Here is a 10,000-nt window from a genome sequence, read left to right as displayed (position 1 = left end):
GTGTGCGTATGTGTGTGTGTCTCCTGTGCGTGGTCTCACCATGCTGAGGGCAGAACTGCGGCAGGGCCTGAGGCATGAGTCGGCCCGCCTGGTGCTGGCACACGATGTTGGCGATCTCCTGGCGGCACGCCTTCGACGCGGCGCGGTGCAGCGCCGACATGGCGTCCTTCCCCGCGATGTCGCACTTGGCCACAAAGTCGTTCCCGCCGGGAGGGGGCTGCGGCGCCCCCTCCACGCTGCCGGGCTCCCCGGGCATGACCGGTAGCGCTAACCGGCTCGCCGCCCCCTCCGAGCCGCCGCCGCCACGCGCCTCGCTGAAGTTCCTGCTGCTGGAGGGGTCGTGAGGGGGCAGGAGAAGCCCGCCGTCCGCCCCGCCCCCCGCCTGACCCCCCAGGGCGTCCCTCTTGCCGCCGCCCCCCGGGGCGTTGTTGGGCTTGCCGCGGCGCCGGGCGCCCCTGCGGAGGGCGCTGGCCGCCGTGGCGCCCGTCCGGTCCAGCCGGGCATTCCACAGGGCGCCGCTGCGCCCCGACAGAGAGTTCTGGCGCTTCCATGCCACCGCCATGTCACGCTTGGGGTCCTGGTTGTTGTGGTCGGGCAACTTGGACCTCCTGGTCTTCCTCTGGGGAGGGGAGGGGGGAGGGGAGGAGAGAGGGGGGAGAGAGAGGGAAGGAGGGAGAGATTTTTATATTATATTTTTGTATTAGGCTATATTTTTTATATTATTTTGAGAGAGGGAGAGAGAGAAATATGTTATATGTAAACATGTTTCGCAAGCCAATAAAACCCTTGAATTGAACTGAACTAAGAGAGAAAGAGAAAGAGGAAAGTGTAAATAGGTCATCGTGGTCGGTTCCAAACAACCACAACAACGCCCCATTCAGTAGACGAGTGAAATGTTTCCGAAACAAGGGCATGATTCACCCTCTATGAACATCTGGAAAAACAGCAACAACAACAACGACAACATCATCATCATCATCATCATAGGGGAGATGGCAGGAGAGCCAGCAGCAGAGGAGCTTGAGTGTTTTCGCTGCGGTATTTATAGACAAGCCTCTGCTTTGTAAGGCATTCTGAGAAAGACAGAGGAGGAGCACACGCACAGACGCGCGCACACACACACACACGCAGAGATTATGGGGGGCTGATGATTCACTACAAGGACCTCAAAAGACCCTGGGCAGTGAGCGCACGGCTTAGGGAACATACACACAGAATTAGGAAATTGGGCATAAACTGATGTTTATACAAGGTCACACTTGAGTGTCCATATTAGCACACTGTGGGAGTTGGGACGTGTGTGTGTGAGTGCACATGCATGTGTGTGTATTCCAGTGTGTGTGTGCATGCATGCATGTGTGTGTGTATGCGGCAGTGTGTGTGCGTGTGTGTGAAAGATGGAGGACTCCTATGAAGAGTAATTAGGGAGTCGGCAGGAGAAGCTGGAGGGCTGCCACACTCCCAACTGACCAATAAGATTACACCCCAACTGAGAGAGTGGGAGAGAGAGAGAGAGAGAGAGAGAGAGAGAGAGAGAGAGAGATGTAGAGAGACAGAGGCCAAATGGTCTCATCAGCAGCTACTCCAGCTACCCAACTACTGCCTCCGTCACTGCCTCTCCTACCCCCGGCTCCACCCTTACCCTACCCCACCCTCTCCTAACTCTACTACCCTACCCCACCCTCTCCTAACTCTACTACCCTACCCCACCCTCTCATAACTCTACTACCCTACCCCACCCTCTCCTAACTCTACTACCCTACCCCACCCTCTCATAACTCTACTACCCTACCCCACCCTCTCATAACTCTACTACCCTACCCCACCCTCTCATAACCCTACTACCCTACCCCACCCTTTCATAACTCTACTACCCTACCCCACCCTCTCATAACTCTACTACCCTACCCCACCCTCTCATAACCCTACTACCCTACCCCACCCTCTCATAACCCTACTACCCTACCCCACCCTCTCATAACCCTACTACCCTACCCCACCCTCTCCTAACTCTACTACCCTACCCCACCCTCTAATAACCCTACTACCCTACCCCACCCTTTCATAACTCTACTACCCTACCCCACCCTCTCATAACCCTACTACCCTACCCCACCCTTTCATAACTCTACTACCCTACCCCACCCTCTCATAACTCTACTACCCTCTCCTATCTCTCTCTACTACCCTACCCCACCCTCTGATAACCCTACTACCCTCTACTATCTCTCTCTACTACCCTCTCCTATCTCTCTCTACTACCCGCTCCTATCTAACTCTACTACCCTACCCCACCCTCTCCTAACCCTACTACCATCTCCTATCTAACTCTACTACCCTCTCCTATATAACTCTACTACCCTACCCTCTCCTACCCAAATCACAACCATGCCTTGCCTACAGCATCTTTCTACTGACTTGGCATTTTTCTGCTGTTTTCGTGGGGAGAGACAGGAAATATGAACAGCTCACCACAGTCCAGCTCGTCTTACTGGAATGCCAAAAACAGGAGAGGGGGTGTCAGGGGGAAGGCTGTGAAAATGGACGCATCAAAAAAAACAGAGCGGAACTATTTTGACTAACGGGCAAGGCAGTGCCACAACTGACCCCAAAATATACAGAGCGAGAGGGAGGGAGAGAAAGAGGGAGAGAGAGAGTGAGAGAGAGAGCAAGGGAGAGGAGGGGAGACAGGGGGGAAGAATGTGTGTAGGCTGTGTGTAGGCTGTGTGTGTGTGTGTGTGTGTGCATATGTGCGCGCATATGTGTGTGTATGTGCGTGCGTGCGTGCATATGCATGCGTGTGTGTGTGCGTGCGTATGCATACATGTGTGTGTGAACAACAACAGTGGTTGGGCTGGCCACTTCCTGCCCGTCAGCCGCCTGAGAGGAGAGAGATGGATGGAGGGATGGAGGGAGGGAGGGAGGGCTGGCAGCCGTGGCACACCAGAATGTGGGCTCCCTCTCCCCCGCCAGTCTCCACAGGCCCCTGGCACAGAGACACGGGCCCCGGTGAGAGACTGTGGGAACTGGGAACCGAGGCTGCTGCAGCCAGAGGCAGCAGGAGAGGGGAGGAGGAGAGGAGGAGAGGATACAGCCAGAATGCATTGCCAGGCCAGTGGGCAGGAGAGAGGACAGGACTGGACTGGAGAGGGCAGGACAAGGTCAGTCACAGCCTGTTGGCTGCGTGTGCTGCCATCGGTATGGGGTTCATTATCACAAAACAGGTGTGATGATGTCTGTTATCACAAACAGGATTATGTTTGCTCAGCTGGCTGAGGGCTTATTGAAGAGCCATGCGATACAGAGCAGAGCAGACCAGAGAGCAGGGTAGAACACAGTAGAGCAGGGGAGAACAGAGCAGAGCAGACCAGAGAGCAGGGTAGAACACAGTAGAGCAGGGTAGAACAGAGCAGAGCAGACCAGAGAGCAGGGTAGAACACAGTAGAGCAGGGTAGAACAGAGCAGAGCAGGGTAGAACAGAGTAGAGCAGGGTAGAACAGAGGAGAGCAGGGTAGAACAGAGCAGAGCAGGGTAGAACAGAGTAGAGCAGGGTAGAACAGAGGAGAGCAGGGTAGAACAGAGGAGAGCAGGGTAGAACAGAGCAGAGCAGGGTAGAACAGAGCAGAGCAGGGTAGAACAGAGCAGAGCAGGGTAGAACAGAGCAGAACAGGGTAGAACAGACCAGAGCAGGGTAGAACAGACCAGAGCAGGGTAGAACAGACCAGAGCAGGGTAGAACAGAGCAGAGCAGGGTAGAACAGAGCAGAGCAGACCAGAGAGCAGGGTAGAACACAGTAGAGCAGGGTAGAACAGAGCAGAGCAGGGTAGAACAGAGTAGAGCAGGGTAGAACAGAGGAGAGCAGGGTAGAACAGAGCAGAGCAGGGTAGAACAGAGTAGAGCAGGGTAGAACAGAGCAGAACAGGGTAGAACAGAGCAGAACAGGGTAGAACAGAGCAGAACAGGGTAGAACAGAGCAGAACAGGGTAGAACAGACCAGAGCAGGGTAGAACAGACCAGAGCAGGGTAGAACAGACCAGAACAGGGTAGAACAGACCAGAGCAGGGTAGAACAGAGCAGAACAGGGTAGAACAGAGCAGAGCAGGGTAGAACAGAGCAGAGCAGGGTAGAACAGAGCAGAGCAGGGTAGAACAGAGGAGAGCAGGGTAGAACAGAGTAGAGCAGGGTAGAACAGAGCAGAGCAGGGTAGAACAGAGCAGAGCAGGGTAGAACAGAGCAGAACAGGGTAGAACAGAGCAGAACAGAGCAGAACAGGGTAGAACAGAGCAGAACAGGGTAGAACAGACCAGAACAGGGTAGAACAGAGCAGAACAGAGCAGAACAGGGTAGAACAGACCAGAGCAGGGTAGAACAGAGCAGAACAGGGTAGAACAGACCAGAGCAGGGTAGAACAGTGTAGAACAGAGCAGAACAGGGTAGAACAGACCAGAGCAGGGGTACAGCAGGATATTCACCAGTCTGTAGGAGCCCAGCAGGGAGGTGGTGGTTCTCTTCCTCCAGCTGCTAGTGTGTGTGGGTGTGTCGGTGTGTGGGTGTGTGTGTGTGGAGGGGGCGGGGTTGTAATGCGATGCATGGGTCTATATTCTTTCACACCACCAACGCGTGCCTCTGATTAGAGGAGTGAGGAACACCCCCCCACACACACACTCTCTCTCTCTCTCACCCTCCCACTCGCTCACCAACGCAGACACACACGCGCGCGCACACGCACTCTCTCACCCTCCCACTCGCTCACCAACGCACACACATGCTCACGCGCACACACACACACACACTCTCTCTCTCTCACCCTCCCACTCGCTCACCAACGCAGACACACACGCGCGCGCACACGCACTCTCTCACCCTCCCACTCGCTCACCAACGCACACACATGCTCACGCGCACACACACACACTCTCTCACCCTCCCACTCGCTCACCATCGCAGACACGCGCGCGCGCTCGCACACACATTCTCTCACCCTCCAACTCGCTCACCGACACGCGCGCGCTCGCACACACATTCTCTCACCCTCCAACTCGCTCACCAACGCAGACACACACACACACACAGACACGAACGCACACCTAGAAATAGGCTCTCTGAATACACTGCCACTACACTCATCCATACACACTAAAGACTTATCCATGCAAACACTACACATTCATCCACCATGTATGCACTCCACGCTCATCCATAAACCCTACAAACTCATCCATGCTCGCACACTATCCTCCTCGGTCTCAGTAAAGTTCTGTTCAGACTGAGCAAGCCCAGAGTTCAGTTCAGTCCTCTCGTCGAGATACGTTAAAGCGTGTGGTTGCGCAATCGTCCGTCCGGCGTAAACACAGCGCCATGATTGATGATGGCGGAGTTCAAAAATGTGCGGACGGCACTTCCTTCCTCACAGGAGGATCTTATTTCCTGTTTACACTGCGGTCGACGGTCTCGGCCAACAGAGAGTAGATTCGCTGTGCCGTAGCCGTCGTGGTTATCCGGGGGTGTCGGAGACGGCGAACGGGTGACAGAGAAACGGAGGCTTGATTGGTCCTGGTCAAAACAGTGCCCCGGTGGAGCCAGGTGGTGTAGTAGGCAGCTAGCCTAGCCTACGTTAGCTTCCGCACTGGACTGTAGCAGTAGTTTAGCTGGAAGAGAAAACTATCTAGCTGCTCACTACGGTCCGGAATGAAGGGATGAGGAGGCCAACGTATTTCATCTGAGAGAACAGACGAGACTCTGGAATATTGCACATCTTTGTTTGCACAACCTGTAACCTGTTTACTGTACCCTGGTGTTACAGGTATTACTGTTCCCTGGTGTTACAGGTATAACTGTACCCTGGTGTTACAGGTATGTCTGTACCCTGGTGTTACAGGTATTACTGTACCCTGGTGTTACAGGTATTACTGTACCCTGGTGTTACAGGTATTACTGTACCCTGGTGTTATAGGCATGTCTGTACCCTGGTGTTACAGGTATAACTGTACCCTGGTGTTACAGGTATGTCTGTTCCCTGGTGTTACAGGTATGTCTGTTCCCTGGTGTTACAGGTATGTCTGTTCCCTGGTGTTACATGTCTGTTTAGCCAGGGGGCCTTCTTTCCCTCTCAGCTGCCTCTCCCAGACTCCCATCAAGAAAGATCTTCTCTGGTGTGTGTGTGTGTGCCCTACCCATCAACCCAGGAGGGTCACACACACACGCGTGCGCGCACGCACGCACGCACACACTCTCTCTCTCTCTCTCTCTCTCTCTCTCTCTCTCTCTCTCTCTCTCTCACACTCACACTCACACTCACACTCACACTCACACTCACACTCACACTCACACTCACACTCACACTCACACACACACACACACACACACTCTCACACACACACACACACACACTCACACACTCACACACTCACACACTCACACACACACACACACACACACACACACACACACACACACACACACACACCTTGATGGATAGACCTAGCAGTGGGGCTCTGCTACATTCCTGAGGCTGTCTGTATGATCAGCGCTTCCAGCCATAACCAAACACATGATCCCCGGGGCCCGTCTGTTAGCAGCTCTCAATTACCCTATTTCAAGAGGGCCTGGGACGTCCTGGGGATGGGCCCTTAGGTCCAGGCTGGCTAGCTAGGGTTCCAGGTGTGCTTGTCAGATATCATGGGAACTAGAAAATGGCATTCCCATAGAAGACTATGTGAGAGGTGAGCTAGCTACGTTTGAAGTTTGTGACAGTCTTTACCTGGGCATGTCGTCATACTGAATGTTACACAGTTCTACATTTTAGAGGACGCTCAAGTTTCATTAAGCATCTAACTTACCTAACGATAGATATTCTTAGCTACATGTGGTTAGGCAGACCAACAAGTAGGCCTACTAGACCAGCAGCAATGGAAGACAAAGCAACAGGAACAGACCTACAGTATCTTTGTCGACATAATGAATTGACATAGTCGCCACAGCAGTGTGTAGAGGAGGATTATCATGATCATATGCAAACGATGGATCCAGCTCTGATATCTGGGGTACTGCCGTTGGGGAGAGTGCAGAGTTGAGCGAAGAGACTGGCCGGGGGAAAATCACGACACCACCACATTCCTCATGCTCGCTCGAACTCGTCGCCTGTCAGAAATTGACATTTTGCTCGCAGGGTCTCGATAGCGCTAAATAATCGACATTCTGGGATCACTGTTAATTCGCCGGCTATATAAAAAAAGGCTCGCTCTCTCTCTTCGGCGCGCCACGCGATAGTCACACACAAGTAGGTTGATTTAATTGATTTGACAGTGGCGGCATTTAAGCTAGATAACATCAGAGTTAATAGGCGGAACACACAGCTGAGTCTGGCTACATTTAATGTAACATTAATTCAGCCACTTATCATTGAACAGTAGGAAGCCAGTAATGAACTCAAGATTGGCAAAGGCACAACTTATGCTTCATGACATTCAATAAACTGCCCACTGGCTAAATCTACTACCGTCATCGTGGCTTGGCTTGCTCGGTCAGTCTGGGTCTAAGTTAACGTTAACATGCCAGACAAAATAAATGAACTGAGGAGAAGACGTACAGCAAATAATCCTCTCAAAGTACCTTCCCAGCTAGCTACATCACCCATATCAGTGACAAAGCTGGCTAAGCTTTTAGCTGGCCAGAACTACTGTACGCGTCTGACTGTCATGAGAAACAGCTCAGAGGACAGCTAACGTTAGTGGGTCCACTCGTTTTGACTCTCGCTTTTGAATTAGCTAGATATTCACTCCAGGGCTTTGGGGAGCCGCTACTAAGCCACGTTAAAATACAACCATTAGCTAAACTTAACTAGTACTCCATAAACATGACCAATGACAGTATTCTGAGACGTGCGAGGTGTAATTTCAAAATGGGGCCACCCGGCTACAGCAGAAATATGTAAACCAGAAATCACCACCGGTACTCCGGCAGGCGCCGGGTTCCCTAAACGAATCGAACGCGCAACGATCAATAGCTTTTTACGGCTAGCTGGCTACAGAGACCAAACAAAACATAACCAAATCACACAAGTCTGTCTCTCACCTCTGCCTCTCCCTCCTCGAGACTCCTCAGGCTCCATACTACCAGCCCTTGAATTAGCAGGATAGTTAGTGCGGTGGCAATGGCGAGCTTGTATCGTCGGAGGAGCTTCTGAACTCGCACGCTGGCCACCATCTTTCCCCGACTACTGTTTTACATGAGCGCGTGCAAGACGAGAGAATTCAGTGCGCGCACGCATAGTGACGCTGGCCTCGCTCGCTCTGGCGAGTAGGGTCCTGTTGGGCTCTGGCAGAAAAGTTGCAGATTTCAAGTTGCATTGATTGGTTGTAGTTAGAATAGCAATTTATGGAACAATATTCATATAATTGGGGCCATAATATGTTTTTTTGTTTTTGTTTTTTTCCATGTTTTATTTTCATTTTCTCAAAGTTAGTCTGTAAATATAAACAAGCGGCACACTGTGGAAAACCCAAAATCATAAATGTTGCAGGGTTGTTTGAGCTTATTGCTCTCTTCTGCTGCAGTTTTCACCTCGACCAGCAGGCGGCATCCTCTCCTCTCCGTTCACAGCCCTGCCAGTCCCCGGCATCTCCAAGGTGACCATGCCTCCAGCCGAGGAATGTGATGTCTGACTGGTCAGGGTCCCATCGTCATTGCCCTCAACAGAGAAGACAATGACTTTGCAAACACATCGGCTTCACAATGTTCAAAGGATTTGGTTGTGTTGGCAGTGATAATCGTTAATCAGAGAAAGATTACGTCTTCAGCTGCATATGCTACTGGCGCGTCAGATTCACTTTATTATGCCCAATCTGTCTGATAGTTTGAGTTGATGAACAGTTGCTTATCAGAAGACAGCTATCCCCTATAGGCATAGGCTATATACTTGAGTGGGTAAGGTTTGTTCAGGACATGTAAAAGTGTTGCTTTGAGCAAAACAATATAGCCTACTTTTGTGATCAGTGACCAGATAACCAGCATGGAAAAATGCCTCCTTGACTACTGGTTGTGCGCGTGTTTGTCATCATGGACTGCCTGGTCCCGCAACGTCACGGGATTGGAGAGCGCAACAGTGAGCCTCTGGCTCTAGACTCAAATACGGTGGTTTGTTGATCGACTTCAGTTACACACTTATCCGACTCCGGGACGGAGCACACGGGACACGCATGTCTCCCACGCACTGGAATGGGAAAACGGACGAAGGAGCGACACACAGACTGCACTGTAATTAGGCTACTCTCGTGAATAGAATATTTTTCAGTTTAGACTGTTACATTTAGGATCCATCAGAATCCATCAGAGATGTCCACCGCCACTCCGGCCATGGACACCTCGCAACTACCCTCCGACCAGCTCACAGTTATCGTGGCTTCATGTAAGTTTATTTTTTTCCCCATGAGACCGTGCGATTTTTTTTAGGATAATAACAAGTAGGCTACCACAGATTATTCTCTTATTTATTGTAAATTACCCACAGTTATATTCATTTGACACAAGTGGACAACGAAGTTGTGTAGAAATGAATGTTAATAATGTCTAATCTGAAGGAGAGTGATTTGGTACCTTGCATGTAATTTCCATATGATTGCTAATTCACTTTATCAGACAAACTGGTGATGAGATAATGATGGAAATGTGTGAGCACATTTGTTTGACAGATCAGATGAAATGCGAGCTCTATTTGTTTATCAATGGCAAACGCTTATCACATGGGGTGTTGTATATTGTCTATATTCAACAGGGCCTGGTAATTGTGTGTTATAACAGCTTTCAGTGTTTACACAGCAGACTGAACAGGATTGTATATTTAATTACATTCTGACAACTGTAACACGGAACATTAGCAGTGGAAAACACACTGGGACCAACGGTGACAGCGAGCGCTCCTTATCATCATGTCAACACCGCGAATGAGAGAATGAAAAGAGAAACATTTACTCACATAATTGATCATGACATGCCTGCAAAA

The 10,000-nt window shown here is 51.1% G+C and overlaps 1 protein-coding gene across 1 annotated transcript in view; it reads right to left on the bottom strand.

Moving 5' to 3' along the window:
• Positions 1–8,206, bottom strand: part of xylt2 (xylosyltransferase II) — a 20,603-nt gene extending 12,397 nt beyond the window's left edge. Inside the window, exons 1-2 of the mRNA XM_084448987.1 lie at positions 8,074–8,206; positions 40–619 (exon numbers count right to left, since the gene is read on the bottom strand). Of these exons, the coding sequence (XP_084305113.1) occupies positions 40–619; positions 8,074–8,205 (712 nt within the window). The 5' untranslated portion in view covers position 8,206. The remainder of the gene's footprint in view (positions 1–39; positions 620–8,073) is intronic.
• Between the last annotated feature and the right edge of the window lie 1,794 nt (positions 8,207–10,000).

The sequence above is a fragment of the Borostomias antarcticus genome, assembly GCF_949987555.1.
Source record: "Borostomias antarcticus genome assembly, chromosome: 14".
Taxonomy (NCBI): domain Eukaryota; kingdom Metazoa; phylum Chordata; class Actinopteri; order Stomiiformes; family Stomiidae; genus Borostomias; species Borostomias antarcticus.
Note: the sequence above shows the minus strand (reverse complement) of the source record. Positions and strands in the feature narration are given on the sequence as shown.